At 50.1% G+C, this 22,723-nt stretch overlaps 1 protein-coding gene across 1 annotated transcript in view; it reads left to right on the top strand.

Moving 5' to 3' along the window:
- LOC140483545 (sodium- and chloride-dependent creatine transporter 1-like) overlaps positions 1-22,723 on the top strand; it is a 172,658-nt gene that overhangs the window by 134,765 nt on the left and 15,170 nt on the right. Inside the window, exons 6-10 of the mRNA XM_072581735.1 lie at positions 6,308-6,442; positions 6,825-6,928; positions 13,002-13,126; positions 17,723-17,835; positions 18,538-18,675. Coding sequence (XP_072437836.1) covers positions 6,308-6,442; positions 6,825-6,928; positions 13,002-13,126; positions 17,723-17,835; positions 18,538-18,675 — 615 coding nt within the window. The remainder of the gene's footprint in view (positions 1-6,307; positions 6,443-6,824; positions 6,929-13,001; positions 13,127-17,722; positions 17,836-18,537; positions 18,676-22,723) is intronic.

Here is a 22,723-nt window from a genome sequence, read left to right as displayed (position 1 = left end):
CTTCCCTTGCTTCCTGTAGAAACTTAGGGAATGTCCTCAGAAACATCAAGGTACCTCTCACTCGTGAAACATCCCCTACCTCCTCCAGTAATCCCCTCCCTCCTCCAATACTCCCCTTCCTCCTCCAATACACCCCTCCCTCCTCTAATACTCCCGATATCTCATCCAGTACACCCCTCCCTCCTTCAATACTCCCCTACCTCCAATACTACCCCCTCCTCCAATACACCACACCTCCACCAATACCTTCCTCCCTCCTCCAATACTCCCCTCCCTCCTCCAATACTTCCCTCCTTCCTCCAATACTCCCCTCCCTCCTCCAACTCCAGGCACAAGTTCCCTCCACTATCCCTCCTCTGCCCTACCCTCACTCTGGCCATCCTCTTGTTCCTCACATCAGTGTAGAATGCCTTAGGGTTTTCCTTAATCCTACCCTACTAAAGCATTTTCATGCCCTCTTCTGGCTCACCTAAGTCCATTCTTCACTTCCTTCCAGGCGACCTTGTAACCCTCGAGCCTTGTCTAATCCTTGCATCCTCAACTTTAAGTAAGCTTCCTTCTTCCTCTTGACTAGATGTTCCACATCCGTTGTCACCCAAGGTTCCTTCACCCTACTACCCCTTCCTTGTCTCAGTGGGACAAACCTGTCCAGCACTTGGAGCAAGTGCTTCCTAAACAAACTCCACATTTCTGTCATGCATTTCCCTGAGAACATCTGTTCCCAATTTAGTTTACCAGGAGGTTGCCTGGATTATAATGTCTCAGGAAAAAGGAGAGGTTTAACCAACTCGACTTGTTTTCTCCAGAGTCATGCAGTCTGAGGGCGGTGTATCAAAGTGGAAAGGAAATGGAGAGGGTGGATAGTCTGTGTCTTTTCCCCAGGATGGAAATGTGAAATACCTGTGGGCACAGGTTTACGATGGGGGGGGGGGGACGTTTAAAGGAGATGAGAGGCAGGCAGAAGTAGTGGGGGCTGTTACAATTACAACATTTAAGAGGCATCTGGATGGGTATATGAACAGGAAGGGTTTGGAGGGATATGGGCCGGGGGCTGGCAGGTGGGACTAGATTGGGTTGGGATATCTGGTCAGCATGGACAGGTTGGACCGAAGGGTCTGTTTCCATGCTGTACATTTCTATGACTCTATAATACTGGGATACCCAACTTTTGCGAAAGGCATCAGAGGTTACTCACTCCCCACTCCCTTTAATATCCCACCCAGTCTAATCCCACTCTCCACCCCATTCCCCACTCCCTTTAATATCCCACCCAGTCTAATCCCACTCTCCACCTCACTCCCCACTCCCTTTAATATCCCACCCAGTCTAATCCCACTCTCCCCCCCCTCACTCCCTTTAATATCCCACCCAGTCTAATCCCACTCTCCCCCTCACTCCCCACTCCCATTAATATCCCACCCAGTCATTCCCGGCTTCCTTTAAAATCCCACCCAGTCTAATCCCACTCTCCACCCTCACTCCCCGCCCCCTTTAATATCCCACCCAGTCTAATCCCACTCTCCACCCCATTCCCCACTCCCTTTAATATCCCACCCAGTCTAATCCCACTCTCCACCCTCACTCCCCGCCCCCTTTAATATCCCACCCAGTCTAATCCCACTCTCCCCCCCCACTCCACACTCCCTTTAATATCCCACCCAGTGTAATCCCACTCTCCCCCCCCTCACTCCCCACTCCCTTTAATATCCCACCCAGTCTAATCCCTTTCTCCCCCTCACTCCCCGTTCCCTTTAATATCCCACCCAGTCTAATCCTACTCTCCCCCCTCACTCCCCACTCCCTTTAATATCCCACCCAGTCTAATCCCACTCTCTCCCCTCACTCCCCACTCCCTTTAATATCCCACCCAGTCTAATCCTACTCTCATCCTCACTCCCTGCTCCCTTTAATATCCCACCCAGTCTAATCGTACTCTTCCCCCCCACTCCCCACTCCCTTTAATATCCCACCCAGTCTAATCCCTCTCTCCCCCTCACTTCTGCTCCCTTTAATATCCCACCCAGTCTGATCCCACTCTCCCCCCTCACTCCCCGTTCCCTTTAATATCCCACCCAGTCTAATCCCACTCTCCCCCCTCACTCCCCACTCCCTTTAATATCCCACCCAGTCTAATCCCACTCTCCCCCCTCACTCCCTTTAATATCCCACCCAGTCTAATCCCACTTTCCCCTTCACTCCCCACTCCCTTTAATATCCCACCCAGTCTAATCCCACTCTCCCCCCTCACTCCCCACTCCCTTTAATATCCCACCCAGTCTAATCCCACTCTCCCCCCTCACTCCCCGTTCCCTTTAATATCCCACCCAGTCTAATCCAACTTTCCCCCCTCACTCCCTGCTCCCTTTAATATCCCACCCAGTCTAATCCCACTCTCGCCCTCATTCCCTGCTCCCTTTAATATCCCACCCAGTCTAATCCCACTCTCGCCCTCATTCCCTGCTCCCTTTAATATCCCACCCAGTCTAATCCCACTCTCCCCTCATTCCCTGCTCCCTTTAATATCCCACCCAGTCTAATTCCACTCTCCCCTCACTCCCCACTCCCTTTAATATCCCACCCAATCTAATCCTACTCTCCCCCCTCACTCCCCACTCCCTGTACTATCCCACCCAGTCTAATCCCACTCTCCCCCCTCACTCCCCACTCCCTGTACTATCCCACCCAGTCTAATCCCACTCTCCCCTCTCACTCCCCGCTCCCTTTAATATCCCACCCAGTCTAATCCTACTCTCCCCCCTCACTCCCCACTCCCTGTACTATCCCACCCAGTCTGATCCTGTATGTTTCCTTCCAGACCTGCAGCAGCTGGGGAATGAATTATTTGGGAGATGAGCTTTTCTTCCACTGGAACTCTTCCTGCTGTCAGCCGTGCTGTCAATAGTTAAAATGTGTGACCTTTTAACAGAATCTTTGATCGGCTGAGGGTAACTGCGAGGGCAATTGCGAGGTCGTGGGTGTTGCTGGCTGCCCAGTATTTATTACCCATCTTATAGTAATTATGGAGTTATGGAGTGAAACAGCATAGAAACAGACTCTTCGGCCCAACACGTCCATGCCGACTAGAATTCCCAAACTAACTTCGTCTCTTTCTCCCGTGTTTGGCCCATATCCCTCAAAGCCGATCCTGTCCATGTGCCTATCCAAATGTTGTTTAAACACTGTAATTGTACCAGCCTCCACTACTTCCTCTGGCAGCTCATTCCATACACCACACACCCAGTTTGGGTTCCCCCAGGGCCAGCCAGCTCCTGACTACATTCTAGCCTTGGGTCAAACATGGATAAAAGAGCTGCATTCCAGAGGGGAGGGAAGAGGGACAGCCCTTAACATCAAGGCTGTGTTTGACCAAGTATGGCATCACGGAGCCCTGGCAAAACTGGAATCAATGGGTATCAGGGGGTAAACTCTCCACTGGTCAGAGTCATACCTGGCACATAGGGAGATGGTTGTGGTTGGTGGAGGTCAGTCAGCTCAGCTCCAGGACATCTCTGCAGGAGTCCCTCAGGGGAGTGTCCTCGACCCAACCACCTTCAGCTGCTTCATCAATGACCTTCCCTCCATAAGGTCAGAAATGGGGATGGTCACCGATGATTGCACAACCTTCAGCACCATTCACCACTCCTCAGATACCGAAGCAGTCTGTGTTCAAATACAGCAAGATCTGTACAATACCCAGGCTTGGGCTGACAACGAGGAGAAAGTGAGGACTGCAGATGCTGGAGGTCAGAGCTGAAAATGTGTTGGGGCTGGAAAAGCGCAGCAGGTCAGGCAGCATCAAAGGAGCAAGAGAATCGACATTTCGGGCATAAGCCCTTGAAGGGTTTATGCCCGAAATGTCGATTCTCTTGCTCCTTTGATGCTGCCTGACCTGCTGCGCTTTTCCAGCCCCAACACATTTTTCAGCTTTGAGCTGACAAGTGGCAAGTAACATCCATGCCACATAAATGCCAGGCTATGACCATCTTCAATAAGAGATAATCTAATCACCGCCCCTTGGCATTCAATGGCGTTCACATCACTGAATCCCCCACTATCAACATCTTAGCAGTTACCATTGACTAGAAACTGGATTGGACTCACCTCATAAACACAGTGGCTACAAGAGCAGGTCAGAGGTTGGGAATACTGCGGTGAGTAACTCCCCTCCTGACTCCCTGAAGTCTGTCCACCATCTACAAGGCACCAGTCAGGAGTGGGATGGAATATCCTCACTTGCCCTGGATGAGGGCAGCTCCAATAACACTCAAGAAACAGCCGCTTGATTGGCCCCACATCCACAAACACCCACTTCCTCCCCCATCGATGCTCAGTAACAGCAGTGTGTACTATCTACAAGATGTACTGCAGAAATTCACCAAAGATCCTCAGACAGCACCTTCCAAACCCATGGCCACTTCCATCTAGAAGGACAAGGGCAGCAGATACATGGGAACACCACACATGTTCCCCTCCAAGTTCCCCTCTAAGCTCCTCCCCATCCTGACCTGGAAATATATCGCCGTTTCTTCAGTGTCACTGGGTCAGAATCCTGGAATTCCCTCCCCAAGGGCATTGTGGGTCTACCTACAGCACATGGACTGCAGCGGGTCAAGAAGGCAGCTCACCCCCACCTTCTCAAGGGGCAACTAGGGACGGGTAATAAATACTGGGCCCAGCCAGCGATGCTTATGTCCCACTAAAAATCGAATAATTTTTTTTTAAAAAACCTCTGTGTGAAAATGTTACCCCTCAGGTCCCTTTTATATTTTTCCCCTTTCATCTTAATCCTATGCCCTCTAGTTCTGGACTACCCCACCACAGGGAAGAGACTTTGTCTATTTACCCTATCCATGTCCCTGATGATTTTATAAACCTCTATAAGGTCACTCCTCAGCCTCCAACGCTCCAGGGAAAACAACCCCAGCCTCTCCAGCCTCTCCCTGTAGCTCAAACTCTCCAGAACTGGTAATATCCTTGTAAATATTTGTGGCATCCTTTCCAATTTAATAACATCCTTCCAATAGCAGGGATTGAGAAGGTGAGGGTGAGCTGCTTTTGTGACCCGCTGCAGTCCATGTGCTGTGGGTTGACACACAATGGCCTGAGGGAGAGAATGTTTCATTCTGTTGATTGGTGCTCGCTCATCCAGACCTACCACTTAAAAAGTTGAATGATCCAATCAGATGTTTCTGACAAGAAAATCATTTGTTAAAGAGAAACCCGAGAAATATTTCTAATGCAGGAACGTCAAGGTGAAGAGGTGGGTTGGTAAACGTTGTTGGGTTTTGGATGAGCCCTAAGGGAGATGGAGTTGCCCCATTGACCTCTCTCTCTCTCTCTCTCTCTCTCATTCTCACTCTCTCCCCCTCCCTCTCTCTCTCTTTCCCTCTTCCCCTCCTCCTTCTCCCCCACCTCTCTCCCCCTCTCTCTCTCCCCCCTCTCTCTTTCTCCCCCTCTCTCTATCCCTCACTCTCTCTCTCTCTCTCCTTCTCCCCTCTCTCCCTCTCACTCCCCCCTCTCTCCCTCTCTCCCCCCTCTCTCCCTCTCCCCCTCTCTCTCTCCTTCACTCTTTCTCTCTCCCTCTCACTCTCTCTCCTTCTCCCCTTCTCTCTCTCTCTCTCTCTCTCTTTCTCTCATTCTCACTCTCTCCCCCTCCCTGTCTCTCTCTTTCCCTCTTCCCCTCCTCCTTCTCCCCCACCTCTCTCCCCCTCTCTCTCTCCCCCCTCTCCCTCTTTCTTTCTCCCCCCTCTCTCCCTCACTCTCTCTCTCTCCTCCCCTCTCTCCCTCTCACTACCCCCTCTCTCTTCCCCCCCTCTCTCCCTCTCCCCCTCTCTCTCTCCCTCACTCTTTCTCTCTCCTTCTCACTCTCTCCCCTTCTCCCCTTCTCTCTCTCTCTCTCTCCTTCTCCCCTCTCTCCCTCTCACTCCCCCCCTCTCCCTCTCTCCCCCCTCTCTCCCTCTCCCCCTCTCTCTCTCCCTCACTCTTTCTCTCTCCCTCTCACTCTCTCTCCTTCTCTCTCTCTCTCTCTCCCCCCCTCTCTCTCTCCCCCCTCTCTCTTTCTCCCCCCCTCTCTCTCCCTCACTCTCTCTCTCTCCTTCTCCCCTCTCTCCCTCTCACTATCCCCCTCTCTCTCTCTCCCCCCCGTCTCTCCCTCTCCCCCTCTCTCTCTCCCCCCCCGTCTCTCCCTCTCCCCCTCTCTCTCTCCCTCACTCTTTCTCTCTCCCTCTCACTCAATCCCCTTCTCCCCTTCTCTCTCTCTCTCTCCCCTTCTCCCCTTCTCTCTCTCTCTCCCCGCCCCCATCTGCAGGTGGTCTATTTCACGGCTCTGTTCCCCTATCTCGTTCTGGTCATCCTCCTTGCCCATGGTGTCTCATTACCAGGAGCTCTGGACGGCATCATTTATTATTTGAAACCTGATTGGTCCAAGCTTGGTGAAGCTCAGGTAACCGTTGTGTATTCGCTTCCCCTCACGGTTGTGATTTTTTTTCTGTCTCTTCCCCTCGTCCTCCTTCTGAATCTCGCAGTGTTTCCCTAATTCGATTGCATTGGGCTGAAATCTTTCCTCTTGTATGTTTGACTATTGGCCAGTTCCCTGTTGGTGAAGTCATTGGGAAGCTGCTGTGAAATGTCTAGGAGCATTGCCTCGTCCTCCTGTAACATAATGCAGTTTGTCAGAAATATAATTCGTTGTTGATGATGTTGGGTTTTTTTTAGGTTTCTTTAATCTGAACCCTTCGAACCCATGGACTGGCCGCCCCATATTGCTTCCACACATGCTGCTGTTGGTTTATAGAATGTTTTATTTTACTTGATTTCTCTTGAAGGTTTGGATTGATGCAGGAACCCAGATCTTTTTCTCATATGCGATTGGATTAGGAGCACTCACAGCACTAGGCAGCTACAATCGTTTTCACAACAACTGCTACAGGTAACCTAGCAACACAGGAGATACACTTTGTTCATTACTTTTCTCTCCAAAGAAACAGTCCATTTTGGGTGTTTTCGCAAGTGGAAGGGGATGCTGTGGAAGGATGGGACCAGCTCTCTGGTTTCAGCAAGCGTTGTTCTTGTATCTGTGACGTGTGCAACTCACAGACTGACCTCTGCCCCCTGCCCATGTAGTCACCCCCATGCCCTTTACCCTCAGGGCCCACCCCCCACCTGCCCCCCAGCAAACCCTGGGAGGTACATCACCTAAACATAGTGGGGAGCAGCATATTCCCCTTGTTCATGGCTTCCCCCCAACCCCCACCCCGGGGGTGTGCTGCGTGTGAGTGATTGACAGTTACAGATACGTGGCCTGAGGAACTGGGGTGGGTGGGCGAGGGAGGGGATTGTAGTGGGGATGCGTAGGGTAACGCTGGCTCATACCAGGACAGCTGTTCCTCTGTGGGAGCCAGCACTGAAAGCCAAGAGGACTCCGGTCCTGACTGAAAAGCTGAAGATGATGGCGTATGCCAGAGCAATGAGAAACTGACGATTGGGAGAGATCAAAGCCATTAGGGTCATTCACCTTTATCCTTAACCACGTGTCAGTGCTGGGCAGACCCCACCCCCAGCCATTCTCTAAACAGCAATGTCCTACAGCCTGGCACTATATTGCAGGAGAGAGGGGAGCTCGCTGTCTGAGGAGGGACAATCCCAGTTCCCACACAGTAGTCCGAACCATGTTGGGCTACAAGATGGTGGAGGGTGATGGAAACCTGGGAAATGGAGCCCTATCAATGTCCTGAGGAGGGGCCAGCAGCGAGGGCACTACGAAAGACGGAAAGCTACTGGGCACAGACCTGTTTGAGGGAGGGCCACGTATCTGCCTACTGTAGCTGCCAATCACTGCCCATTGGTGTTTGTCACAGGAAATTCTCATTCCCACATAACGATAGGAATCCTTCAGAAAAATGCTGGGCTGAACCATGGGCAGGAACCACACAGAGGGAAGGTGTGCTGTGTTCCTTTTTCCTGTCATGAGTCTAACTCCGAGCTGACAGCAGCAGTACTGGGATCCAGCACAGCCCCTCATTGATGACGTGTGCGGTACCTGAACCCAGCCTGAAACCGGGAGAGCTGCACACCCATTACACACCTCCCTATTATTGGCACAGTGCCCAGTACCCCGAGTGGGTGCTACCTCCCTAATTAAATATGTTTGTACATTAGCTGTAGACTCTGACAGCATAAGAGGAGGCCATTTGACCCAACATATCTGACCATGCTCATTGAAAGAGTTTTCCAAAGGATCCCACTTTCTTCAGCTCTTCCTCATGGTCCTGGGATTCTCTTCCGTTCCAGTATTTCCCCAGCTGCCCTTTTTGAATGTTTCCGTTGACTCAGTTTCCTCTGCCCTTTCCTGGCACTGAGCCCCTGACCACCATGACTCACTGCTTCCAAATTCAGCTGTTTATTGAGAAGAACAGAAAAGTGGCCGTTTGTAAGAGATCCTTCAATTCTGGATCATTCCTCTGCTGGGAGGGAGGGAGTGAGTGATTCTGGGTATGAATCGCCAGGTTACTGAGCAGCACAATCAGGAGATGATGTTCTCCCGACCTCCCACTTTCTGGTTATGGAGAGCGATGGCTGTATTTGAGGTTAACTCAGAAACACATTGTGAATATTTCCAGCTGTGACATTTGGTCAGCTCTTACACAACCAATTGGACAGAACCTACCCCCACCCACCCACCCAGCCCTGTCTGAGCAATAGGAGCCCCCTGACTCCACTTCACCTGAAGTGTGCATCCAACTGTGCTCCTGTTCCAATCTCCTGGAAGATCACTAGTGACTGGGCCGTCCCTGTCTGTGTCATTTACTGATACACACTCATGGTCATCTTCATCTTCACCTCACTCCTGAGGACAAATCTGTCCAGCTCAGTCTGGAGGTTCTCCATGTCTTTGGGACTCAGTTCTTGAGGTGCTGTATATCCCGTTGGGTTCTGCACCTTGCGGTTGGCAGTTATGGAACAGGAGCTAACATTGCGATTCTACAGAAGCAAAAGTAACAAGAGATGCTGATCTTATCCCTGCATTTTCCTGGGATTTTTCGACCAGGTCCAGGGATGGATGGGGTGGCCATGCTTTATCAGAAGGTTTTTTAGGTTCTCTTATATTGTTCAACGTCTAATGTTCTACTTTGCCGACCTACCTATCTGCTGTATTTTATTAGCCTGTTTAAAGCTAAGATCTAGTGTTTATGCAAAACCCTGAGCTTCCAGGAACTTGACCTTCACCTGCAGGTAAGATGACCAGGTGATGGAGGACATTGTGCTGTCCACACTCACTTCCTCATCCAACCCTAACCCTCCACATCCTCCTGGCCTACCCTCTTCCACTTCCAGCCAGCTTCATCACCTCAACCCAACCTCTTCACCAACTCATCCTCCTTCTTCAACACACTCTGCACATCCAACCCTATCTCTTCTTCATCTGACAACCCACCTTCTACATCCTCCCAGCCCAACATCCTCCTCACCTTCATCCAACCTCCTCCTCCCAGCAGCTATACAAATGCAAGGAGAATCTTCATCTTCATCTGCCTTTCATGCCCTAACCCTAACCCTGACCCTCACCCAACCCTGAACCTAACCCTGACCCTCACTCCAACCCTGAACCTAACCCTGACCCTAACCCCAACCCTAACCCTAACCCTGAACCTCACCCCAACCCTGAACCTAACCCTGACCCTAACCCCAACCCTAAACCTAACCCTGACCCTAACCCTAACTCGAACTCTAACCCCGACCTTGACCCCTCTGTCCCTTTCTCAGGATTTTGTTAATTTGGGGGTGTTTCTGTGATGAATCATTGAGTAATTCCTGTCTATGTGTGGCCACTCAGATTCTGTGTGGCTTTAACCCAAATCAACTCTAGACCCCAAAATGAATCCAAACCCCGGAGTCTGAGAGGAGATTTTTGTTTCGCTGGTTGGATCGTTGTTTGAAATAGTGAACTGCATTGCTTCAGTCGATCAACAGTGAGAGAACGTTTGCCTCTCGATAACACAGTGGCAGTCCTGCATATTCCCTCCCCCCACCCGTGTAACCTGCATGAGTGATGATTGTCTCATTAACCAATTATTGACAAGTATTTTTCTGCACCTCATCACTTTCTCCGGTAAATTCTAGCCGATGCACTTATTGGGCATCACATGCCAGCCTTTCCTGACCCACATTGTTCTTGCATCACTCTCGCTGTCCAACCACGGTCTGCTTCTTGACAGGTCACTGGGTGACCGATTGCAGACACCCTGGAGGAGGGGCTGCTGGGACTGAGCTTTCCCCCTTCACCCCAGGTTAAGGGTCACTAAGGGGGGCTGGAGCTGGTGGTGTCTGACTGGGGGAACTGGCACTGAAAGTAGGATTTGTGCTGGTCCCCCAGCACTGTCCACCTTCGGACAAGACAGCGTAGGCTCGAGGAATAGTGGCAGTTCTCCAAATGAAAACTGCGAAACAAAAGCTAACAAATGAACTGTTGGATTGTCATAAAATCCTAACTGATTCACTAATGTCCTTTAGGGAAGGAAATCCTTACCCAATCTGGGCCTATACGTGACTCCAGACCCACAGCAGTGGGGTTGATTTCAAACTGCCCCTCTGAAATGATGGAACATCTTCCCCCCCCAGCCCCCAACCCATTGCGCTGCACATTGTGAGTGGACAGGGAGAGTGTGTGTGTCACATGCTCCTAGTAATGATGACCTTCAGAAAGGTTTATGGTTGTTGGGGGTTTTACACCATGATGCACCAATCCTTCGGGAATATTCAGTACAGGACCATGGAGATGGAGTGGGGTGAGTGTCCTTTCCCTGTCCTTCTCGGACAGTCTCAGCAGTCTCACTGATTGTGCCTGTACATCAGTGAGAGTCGGCCCTTTAACCCTGTACTCTCTGCCACCCTGCTACAGTGGTCTGTCCAATGTGGATCCCACCTCGTTCACCCCATCAACGAACAAGATTAGCCTCTGTTTTCTTGGCCACAGAGGACACCTTGAGCACAAACTCAAGCCACTGTGTACCAGGTCCGGTATATTCCTGCAGTGAGAGGGAGCTGAATGGCTGAACGGCCAGTAGATGCTGATCCACACGCAGCAAGACACTGTCTCTGTCCAAGTCCCACACTGACTGAGAGAGAACTCACTCTCCCAGGTTTATCTTCGTGGATTGATGGAGTTTATGTTTCTGAGATAGGGATCTGTATAGACCTCTGAAAAGGTTGGCATTTTCCGGTAAATGTTTGGGTTTATGTTGAAGGTCCCTTGGCATCAGCTGGATGGGTCGGAATATCGAGGGGTACCAGCTGGAACCATCAGCTTCCTCCTGTATGGCCCTCCGATACGAGGGAGTCCAATCACAATCAGCAACTAAAGCATAGTCAGCTCAGGGGGAGCACCCAACAGTCTGTGCACTAGTCAGGAGTTAGCTAAAGCCAGCAGTGTGTGTGTGTGAGACTGTGGAGAGACCTAGAGACAGGTCTGTGTCAGTGCAGAGTTACCTGTAGACAGGTCTGTGTCAGTGCAGAGTTACCTGTAGACAGCTATGAGTCAGTGCGGAGTTACCTGTAGACAGGTATGAGTCAGTTCGGAGTTACCTGTAGACAGCTATGAATCAGTGCGGAGTTACCTGTGGACAGGTATGAGTCAGTGCGGAGTTACCTCTCGACAGGTGTGGTGCAGTGTGGAGTTATCTGTAGACAGTCTGAGTCAGTGTGGAGTTATCTGTAGACAGTCTGAGTCAGTGTGGAGTTACCTGTGGACGGGTCTGAGTCAGTGAGGAGTTACCTGTGGACAGGTATGAGTCAGTTTGGAGTCACCTGTACACAGGTATGAGTCAGTGTGGAGTTACCTGTAGACAGGTGTGTCGCAGTGCGGAGTTACCTGTAGACAGGTATGAGTCAGTGTGGAGTTACCTGTAGACAGGTCTGAGTCAGTGTGGAGTTACCTGTAGATAGGTGTGGTGCAGTGCGGAATTACCTATAGACAGGTCTGTGTCAGTGTGGAATTACCTGTTGACAGGTCTGAGTCAGTGCGGAATCGCCTGTAGACACGTCTGTGTCAGTATGGAGTCGCCTGTCGACAGGTATGAATCAGTGTGGAGTTACCTGTAGACAGATCTGTGTCAGTGTGGCGTTACCTGTAGACAGGTCTGTGTCAGTGCAGAGTTACCTGCGGACAGGTCTGAGTCAGTGTGGAGTTACCTGTAGACAGGTCTGTGTCAGTGCAGAGTTACCTGTAGACAGGTCTGTGTCAGTGCAGAGTTACCTGTAGACAGGTATGAGTCAGTGTGGAGTTACCTGTAGACAGGTCTGAGTCAGTGTGGAGTTACCTGTAGACAGGTATGAGTCAGTGTGGAGTTACCTGTAGACAGGTATGAGTCAGTCTCCCTCTTCCTCAGTAGTGACAGAGTTGTCCAATTAATCAAGTTGTTATGTTTGGATATTTCTTTGTACAGTTGTGATTTTTTAAAAACTCTGTTTCTTCGCTATCAGTTTTTTGATGCCGTCCGCTGAATGGTAATGATACCCTCCCTCACTATCCCTCTGAGTGGGATTGGAATCTGTTTGGAACGTGTTCGGTGTGAGCCACCTGTTCCTGGTGGGAATCCTGAGTTTGTGTTTGGTGCTGCTGTTGGCCTCAGCAGTATATCCACTCTTTATCAATACCACGTTATCTCTGTCTGTTACTAATGTGCTCTTGTGTGTATCCAATCCTTCCTGTACCCTTAACTGCTTCGGGCCTTTGCATCCAAAGAGTATGTATTCCTGAGTGTCTCCACAGGCTGTTCTGCTACCAGACATAAACCGGTAACACCTTCAATTCTGATTTTATTATCTTGGGCTGTATTCAGGTTTGGATGACTCATTAAAGCGGGTATGTACCTCTGGGGGTTGGGGGGGAGTGGGAATTTCCTCCTCTGGGCTAAGTATTTAAAGGAGTTGTAAGTTTGGAACTTGATTTGAACTTCCTGCTGCAAGACGATAACTCCGCCTGTATCTGCGTGCTTTGTTTGCAGAGATGCATACCTCCTGGCTCTGATTAACAGCACCACCAGCTTCTTCTCAGGGTTTGTTGTGTTCTCTGTGCTTGGCTTTATGGCGTCGGAACAAGGGATGGACATCTCCAAAGTGGCTGAGTCTGGTGAGAGCACACACAGTGAGCAGCAGAGTACAGAGCCGTCAAAACTGGGAAGGGACTTCCCATCGCATTTCCCTTCAGCTTCGAGAGGGACACGGTTAACTGTCATCATGACGTTAGGCTTGAGGAACCAGAGAGACTCTTGGGGGAGACACCCAATGGAACCAACTTGGGATGGGCATTAGGGTAACAGGAGATTGGATATAGCTTGGGTCTGGCTTGGAGATGTAGTCATAGAATCATACAGAACAGAAATAGACCCTTCGGTCCAACTCGTCCATACCGACCAGATATCCCAACCCAATCTAGTCCCACCCACCAGCACCCGGCCCATATCCCTCCAAACCCTTCCTATTCATACACCCATCCAGATGCCTTTTAAATGTTGCAATTATACCAGCCTCCACCACTTCCTCTGGCAGCTCATTCCATACACGTACCACCCTCTGTGTGAAAACGTTGCCCCTTAGGTCTCTTTTATATCTTTCCCCTCTCACCCTAAACCTATGCCCCTCTAGTTCTGGACTCCCCCACCCCAGGGAAAAAGACCTTGTCTATTTATCCTATCCGTGGCCCTCATAATTTTATAAACCTCTATAAGACCTTAAGAAATAGGAGTGGAAGTAAGGCCATTCGGCCCATCGAGTCCACTCTGCTATTCAATCATGGCTGATGGGCATTTTAATTCCACTTACCCGCATTCTCCCCGTAGCCCTTAATTCCTTGCGAGATTAAGAATTTATCAATCTCTGCCTTGAAGACATTTAACGTCCCAGCCTCCACCGTGCTCCATGGCAATGAATTCCACAGGCCCACCACTCTCTGGCTGAAGAAATGTCTCCTGATTTCCATTCTAAAGTGACCCCCGCTAATTCTAAGACTGTGCCCACGGGTCCTAGTATCCCTGCCTGACAGGAACAAATTCCCAGCATCCAATCTTTCTAAGTCATGCATTATCTTGTAAGTTTCTATTAGATCTCCCTTCAACCTTCTAAACTCTAATGAATACAATCCCAGGATCCTCAGCCGTTCCTCATATGTTAGACCTACCATTCCAGGGATCATCCATGTGAATCTCCGCTGGACACACTCCAGTGCCAGTATGTCCTTCCTGAGGTGTGGGGCCCAAAACTGGACACAGTACTCCAAATGGGGCCTAACCAGAGCTTTATAAAGTCTCAGCACATCGCTGCTTTTACATTCCAACTCTCTTGAGATAAATGACAACATTACATTTGCTTTCTTAACCACGGACACAACCTGCAAGGTAACCTTTAGAGAATCCTGGACTAGCACTCCCAGATCCCTTTGTACTTTGGCTTTAAGAATTTTCTCATCATTGCTCACGTTGAATTTCATCAGCCATTTCCTGGACCACTCTCCTAAACTACCTAAATCTTTCTGTATCCTCCCCACTTCCTCAGAACTACCTGCCTGTCCACCTAACTTTGTTTCATTGGTGAACTTCGCCAGAATACCCCCAGTCCCTTCATCCAGATCATTTATATATAAAGTGAACAGCTGTGACCCCAATACTGAATTCTGCGGGACACCACTTGTCACTAGTTGCCATTCCGAAAAAGAACCTTTTATCCCAACTCTCTGCCTTCTGTCAGACAGCCAATCCTCAATCCATCCCAGCAGCTCACCTCGAACACCATGGGCCCTCACCTTGCTCAGCAGCCTCCCGCGTGGCACCTTATCAAAGGCCTTTTGAAAGTCTAGATAGACCACATCCACTGGGTTTCCCTGGTCTAACCTACTTGTTACCTCTTCAAAAAATTCCAACAGGTTTGTCAGGCATGACCTCCCTTTACTAAATCCATGTTGACTTGTTCTAATCAGACTCTGCTCTTCCAAGAATTTAGAAACCTCATCCTTAATGATGTATTCTAGAATTTTACCAACAAACGAGGTTAGGCTAATTGGCCTATAACTTTCCATCTTTTGTCTTGATCCTTTCTTGAACAAGGGGGTTACAACAGCGGTCTTCCAATCATCTGGGACTTTCCCTGACTCCAGTGATTTTTGAAAGATTACAATCAATGCCTCCGCTATTTCCTCAGCCACCTCCCTCAGAACTCTAGGATGTAACCCATCGGGGCCAGGAGATTTATCAAGTTTTAGACCTTTTAGCTTTTCTAGCACTTTCTCTTTTGTAACGGCATCCATACTCAACTCTGTCCCCTGACTCTCCTTAATTGTTGGAATATTACTCATGTCTTCCACTGTGAAGACTAACACAAAGTACTTATTAAGTTCTTCAGCTATTCCCTTATCTCCCATCACTAGCCTTCCTGCATCAATTTGGAGCAGCCTAAAGTCTACTTTTTCCTCTCGTTTGTTTCTTATGTATTGAAAGAAACTTTTACTATCATTTCTAATATTACTGGCTAGCCGACCTTCATATTTGATCCTCTCCTTTCTTATTACTCTCTTTGTTATCCTCTGTTTGTTTTTGTAGCCTTCCCAATCTTCTGATTTCCCAGTGCTCTGGGCCACTTTATAGGCTTTATCTATGATACATTTCCTGACTTCTTTTGTCAGCCATGGCTGTCCAATCCCCCCAACCCCAGATAATCTTTATTTTCTTTGGGATGAACCTCTGTCCTGTGACCTCAATTACACCCAGAAACTCCTGCCATTGTTGCTCTACTGTCTTCCCCACTAGGCTCTGCTTCCAGTCGATTTTCATCAGATCCTCTCTCATGCCCCTATAATTACCTTTATTTAACTATAACACCATTATATCTGATTTTGCCTTCTCTCTTTCAAACTGCAGACTGAACTCTACCATATTATGATCGCTGCTTCCTGAGTGTTCCCTTACTTTAAAATCTTTTATAAAGTCTGGTTCATTGCAAAGCACTAGGTCCAGAATAGCCTGCTCCCTTGTGGGCTCCATGACAAGCTGTTCCAAAAAGCCATCCTGTAAGCATTCCATGAATTCCCTTTCTTTGGATCCACTGGCAACATTATTTACCCAGTCCACCTGCATATTGAAGTCTCCCATGATCACCGTGACCTTGCCTTTCTGACATGCCTTCTCTATTTCCTGGTACATCTTGTGCCCCTGGTCCTGACCACTGTTAGGAGGTCTGTACATAACTCCCATTATGGTTTTTTTGCCTTTGTTGTTCGTCAACTCCACCCACACAGACTCTACATCACCTGACGCTATGTCATTCAGTGGCATAGATATGACTAAAAAGGCAGTCCTGCCCCCTCTGCCCATCTCCCTGTCTTTTTGATAAGCTGTAAATCCTTAGATGTTTAACTGCCAGTCCTGAACCTCCTATAACCATGTCTCCGTGATGCCTACCACACCATAATCATTCACGATGATTTGTGCTGTTAATTCATCTGCTATAAGGTCACCCCTCAGCCTCCAACGCTCCAGGGAAAACAGTCCCAGCCTGTTCAGCCTCTCCCTATAGCTCAAACCCTCCAACCCTGGCAACATCCTTGTAAATCTTTTCTGAACCCTTTTTGTTGAACAACACCTTTCCTCTAGCAGGGAGACCAGAATTGCACGCAATATTCCACCTGCTGTGAGCAGCTTTCCCTGAAGGAATTGGGAGTTTGCTTCACAGCCCAGGTCACTTCCTGTCTTACAGATTGACTTCCTCCTTCTCTGTCAGGCAGCCGATATGATTGCAGCTTTGGCTATTCTCCCCTTCAACTTGTTCCCCTCCATAAACCTGCTTTCATAGCCTCTTCCCCAACAGGCTGGAACAGAGATGGTTCTGTGACTGAGCCTTGAATCTGATTGCGGGGAATGTCAGCGCTCCCAGGATTTCCTGACCCTTCATTATCCCAGCTGTAATCCCGGCCGTGTCCCTCTGGAGCATCACTGACTCCTGTCCCTGTTCCGTGCCTCTGGCAGCTCCTGTGTCCAGAGCTGCTCCCTCAGTGGTTAGCTCTCAGGCCTCCTGCCTGTCGGGTCTACACAGAACCCCCAGATGTTTCAGAAACAGCAGCACTGGGTGTGCTCTGCTGTTCAATAGGACCATGGCTGATTATCTGTCTGTGCTCCCATCCTCTCCCCATCCCCTTCTCTCCCTTGAGCCCAATGGACTATATTTAACTCCTTCCTCAAAACATCCCATGCTTTGGCCTCAGCTGCTGCTGTCTGTGCAGAGAATCCCACAGACTCCCCACTCTCTGCCACCTGTAATCCATTCCCAGCACTAAATGTTCCAATAGCCACGTTCTCAGCTCCCCATCTCCATAGAATCACTGAGTCCCTACAGTACAGAAAGAGACCATTCAGCCCAATGAGTCCACACTGAACTTCTGAAGAGCACCCCCCCACTCTTCCTGCATTTCCCACAGCCAATCCACCCCAACCTGAACATCTTTGGACTATGGGAGGAAACGCACACAGACACAGAAAGAATGTACAAACTCCAAACAGACAGTCCCCCGAGGCTGGGTCCCTGGCGCTATGAGGCAGCAGAGCTAATGACTGAGCCACCGTGCCACCCCATGGTCATTCCATCATTTTGCACAAATAGATTGGGGGGGGTGGGGTGGGGTAAGCAGGAGGCCACAAGTTAATGAAGTATTTCATCCTGCGCCCCCTCTCTGTCTCTCTAGGACCTGGCCTAGCTTTTATTGCATACCCCAAGGCGGTGACCCTGATGCCAATTGCCCCTCTCTGGGCAGCTCTGTTTTTCTTCATGCTCCTGGTCCTTGGCTTGGATAGTCAGGTATGTAGCTCATTTCACTGCCGATCCTCATTTACCCTCAGGACAGGGGCAGCCCTGGCAAAGTTGGCATTTATTGCTGTTCCCCCAGGGAGCACCAGGAACAGCTTCATAACTCCAACGACCACCTCAAGTGAAGACTCAGCTATGTTTGTGATGGGTCTGGACTCATGTACGGGCCAGTATTGATCAGACTGTCAGAGGGTGGTCTCCAGCTGCAGCTCTGCTGGGGGCACCGAGTGAGTATTGGTGCCACACGAGACACCTCCCACAGCACCCCCCCCCCCCCCCCAACCCCACCCCCTTCCCCAGGCTGGTCAGCCACAAATCTGCCCTCGATGCCCCTTCAGGCCTGGTCCTCAGTGTGGGGCCTGTGCAGCAATGCTCAGGGATAACCCAGGGGTGTTGCTATCCGACCCATGACTGGGTACTTCAATATTCAAATCAATAGCTGTTGCCCCTCTCTGCACTGCCCCCCCAAGAACTCCCTGTACCCAATGACCCTTCATCCCACCAGCTCAATGGTGCCAGTGTCAGTGGGAGCTCAGCACCAGGAGGGTTCGGTTGGTGGTTTGGAATGACCTGACATGGCATGGGGGTCAGGCATGGCTAGAATGGTGCTATGATTCCCTGCCCCCCAGCCTGGCTGGTCAAAGGACCCTGACCCATTCAAGCTGCGGCTAACTCACTTTTCCTTGTGCACAGTTTGTGGGAGTCGAGGGGTTTATCACAGGAATCATGGATCTGTTCCCAATGTACGTGTCCGGGGGTCTGCGCAGAGAAATCGTCGTTGCTGTTTGCTGCCTGATCTGTTTTGTCATTGACCTGTGCATGGTGACCAATGTAAGTACGAGCGACAAACTGGGGCTAAGTGGAAAGGGAGGGGTGCGGAGACCAATTGAAATAATCCCCTGGGTGTGTGCCTAAGGAGGGGGAGGGGGGGAAGGAGACTCAGCAGGTCTGGGCTGAGCCAATTAGATCAATGCACACTGAGCAATATGGACTGATCCGTGCAGACTGATCAATACAAACTCATCAATAGATCGATATAGACTGATTGATATAGACTGAGAGAGGCAGTGAGTGAGAGAAAGAGAACGTTAGAGAGACACAGAGACAGAGAGAGAGACACACACACAGAGACACTGAGAGAGAGACACAGAGATGGAGGGAGGAAGACACACAGAGACAGAGAAAATAGAGGCAAAGTCAGATAGAGAGACAGAGACACACACAGGGAGAGAGAGATAGCAAGAGAGTCAAAAAGAGAAAAGTGAATGATTTCAAGCTGTGTTTCTGTATTGTCTCACAGAGTGACATTATTCCTGAGCTTTGCGAAAGGGATTTCCCTGCAGGAACCGGAGGGTTGGGGTAATCAGGTAAATCAGGACTCAACCCTCACCTTCATTGTTAATGCTGGACATATTCCTATAATGTCAGACTTTGTTATAAACACAGCTTTCAGAAAAGCCACTCACTGGTGTCATATCACACTGGCAGAATGTTTCTGACCCAGGGCTGATCAAGGATGTTATTACACACCTCCACATGAGGTGGGGCCTGAACCCAGACCTCCTGGCACAGAGATATGGACACTACCACAATGTCACAGGAGCACCTTCTCAATTGTCATTGGCTCAGAGCCATAACAATCATCAGCCAACCCATAACCACAACACAACAGAACACAGAGATAGATGGTGAAAACACACTGCAACTGTGTAGAGAGAGCTTTACTCTGTATCTAACCCCGTGCTGTCCCTGTCGTGGGAGTGTTTGATGGGGGACAGTGTAGAGTGAGCTTTACTCTGTATCTAACCCCGTGCTGTTCCTGTCCTGAAAGTGTTTGATGAGGGACAGTGTAGAGGGAGCTTTACTCTGTATCTAACCCCGTGCTGTTCCTGTCCTGAAAGTGTTTGATGAGGGACAGTGTAGAGGGAGCTTTACTCTGTATCTAACCCCATGCTGTCCCTGTCCATAGAGTATTTGATGGGGACAGTGTAGAGGAAGCTTTACTTTATCTCTAACCCCATGCTGTCCCTGTACTGGGAGGGTTTGATGTGGTGACAGTGTAGAGGGAGCTTTATTCTGTATCTAACCCCATGCTGTCCCTGTCCTGTGGAGTGTTTGATGGGGGATAGTGTAGAGGGATCTTTACACTGTATCTAACCCCGTGCTGTCCCTGTCCTGTGGAGTGTTTGATGGGGGACAGTGTAGAGGGATCTTTACTCTATATCTAACCCCGTGCCATCCCTGTCCTGGGGAGTGTTTGATGGGGACAGTGTAGAGGGAGCTTTACTCTGTATCTAACCCCGTGCTGTCCCTTTCCCTGGGAGTGTTAGATGGGGGTCAGTGTGGAGTGAGCTTTACTCTGTATCTAACCCCGTGCTGTCCCTGTCCTGGGAGTGTTTGATGTGGACAGTGTAGAGGGAGCTTTACTCTGTATCTAACCCCGTGCTGTCCCTGTCCTGTGGAGTGTTTGATGTGGACAGTGTAGAGGGAGCTTTACTCTGTATCTAACCCTGTGCTGTCCCTGTCCTGGCAGTGTTTGATGTGGACAGTGTAGAGGTAGCTTTACTCTGTATCTAACCCCGTGCTGTCCCTGTCCTGTGGAGTGTTTGATGTGGACAGTGTAGAGGGAGCTTTACTCTGTATCTAACCCCGTGCTGTCCCTGTCCTGGGAGTGTTAGATGTGGACAGTGTAGAGGTAGCTTTACTCTGTATCTAACCCTATGTTATCCCTGTCCTGGGAGTGTTTGATGTGGACAGTGTAGAGGTAGCTTTACTCTGTATCTAACCCCGTGCTGTCCCTGTCCTGGGAGTGTTAGATGTGGACAGTGTAGAGGGAGCTTTACTCTGTATATAACCCTGTGCTGTCCCTGTCCTGTGGAGTGTTTGATGGGGGACAGTGTAGAGCGAGCTTTACTCTGTATCTAACTCCGTGCTGTCCCTGTCCTGGGAGTGTTAGATGGGGGTCAGTGTAGAGGGAGCTTCACTCTGCATCTAACCCCGTGCTGTCCCTGTCCTGGCAGTGTTTGATGTGGACAGTGTAGAGGGAGCTTTACTCTGTATCTCACCCCGTGCTGTCCCTGTCCTGGGAGTGTTTGATGTGGACAGTGTAGAGCGAGCTTTACTCTGTATCTAACCCCATGCTGTCCCTGTCCATAGAGTATTTGATGGGGACAGTGTAGAGGAAGCTTTACTTTATCTCTAACCCCGTGCTGTCCCTTTCCCTGGGAGTGTTAGATGGGGGTCAGTGTGGAGTGAGCTTTACTCTGTATCTAACCCCGTGCTGTCCCTGTCCTGGGAGTGTTTGATGTGGACAGTGTAGAGGGAGCTTTACTCTGTATCTAACCCCGTGCTGTCCCTGTCCTGGGAGTGTTTGATGTGGACAGTGTAGAGGTAGCTTTACTCTGTATCTAACCCCGTGCTGTCCCTGTCCTGGCAGTGTTTGATGTGGACAGTGTAGAGCGAGCTTTACTCTGTATCTCACCCCGTGCTGTCCCTGTCCTGGAAGTGTTTGATGTGGACAGTGTAGAGAGAGCTTTACTCTGTATCTAACTCCGTGCTGTCCCTGTCCTGGGAGTGTTTGATGGGGACAGTGTAGAGGGAGCTTTACTCTGTATATAACCCTGTGCTGTCCCTGTCCTGGGAGTGTTTGATGGGGACAGTGTAGAGGGAGCTTTACTCTGTATATAACCCTGTGCTGTCCCTGTCCTGTGGAGTGTTTGATGGGGGACAGTGTAGAGGGAGCTTTACTGTGTATCTCACCCCGTGCTGTCCCTGTCCCGGGGAGTGTTTGATGGGGACAGTGTAGAGGGATCTTTACTCTGTATCTCACCCCGTGCTGTCCTGGTCCTGAGGGAGTGTGAAGTTGTGATCTGATTTTATTGTATTGTCTCTGACCTGGATCCCCGAGGCTGTTTTGAGCTGGTATATTCCATTCTGACTGACTCAGGGTCTGAATGCTCACAGGAAGTGTTCCAGCTTTCTCAGTCACTCGGCCTTGGTGCTGAGCTGCAGATTCCCCTGGGAATGTTAGTGTAATCCTGGAGCGTGGATCGATGGGAGAGGAGGGGGACAGGGGGTGTAGGTGCAGGGGGATAGACTCGTGGAGAGAGGTTGTGCACAGGGTGTTGACTGAAACAATAACAGCTTCACACAGACAGAGCTGAAAGTGTGTTGCTGGAAAAGCGCAGCAGGTCAGGCAGTATCCAAGGAACAGGAGAATCGACGTTTCGGGCATAAGCCCTTCTTCAGGAATGAGGAAAGTGTGTCCAGCAGGCTAAGATAAAAGGTAGGGAGGAGGGACTTGGGGGAGGGGCGTTGGGAATGCGTTAGGTGGAAGGAGGTTAAGGTGAGGGTGATAGGCCGGAGAGGGGGTGGGGCGGAGAGATCAGGAAGAAGATTGCAGGTTAGGAAGGTGGTGCTGAGTTCGAGGGTTGGGACTGAGACAAGGTGGGGGGAGGGGAAATGAGGAAACTGGAGAAATCTGAGTTCATCCCTTGTGGTTGGAGGGTTCCCAGGCGGAAGATGAGGTGCTCTTCATTCAACCGTCGAAGGATGATACGCTGTATATGGAGGTTGGTGGGGTGGTAGGTGAGGACCAGTGGGGTTCTGTCCTGGTGGCGGTTGGAGGGTCGGGGCTCAAGGGCGAAGGAGCGGGAAGTGGAGGAGATGCGGTGGAGGGCATCGTCGACCACGTCTGGGGGAAATTGCGGTCTTTGAAGAAGTACCAGTCGGGTTCCTACCACCCCATCAACCTCCATATACATCGTATCATCCGCCGTCATTTCCGCCACCTCCAAACGGACCCCACCACCAGGGATATATTTCCCTCCCCTCCCCTATCAGCGTTCCAAAAAGACCACTCCCTCCGTGACTCCCTCGT

This window comes from Chiloscyllium punctatum, chromosome 12 (genome assembly GCF_047496795.1).
Source record: "Chiloscyllium punctatum isolate Juve2018m chromosome 12, sChiPun1.3, whole genome shotgun sequence".
Lineage (NCBI taxonomy): Eukaryota > Metazoa > Chordata > Chondrichthyes > Orectolobiformes > Hemiscylliidae > Chiloscyllium > Chiloscyllium punctatum.
This window is presented reverse-complemented; position numbering and strand designations above follow the sequence as displayed.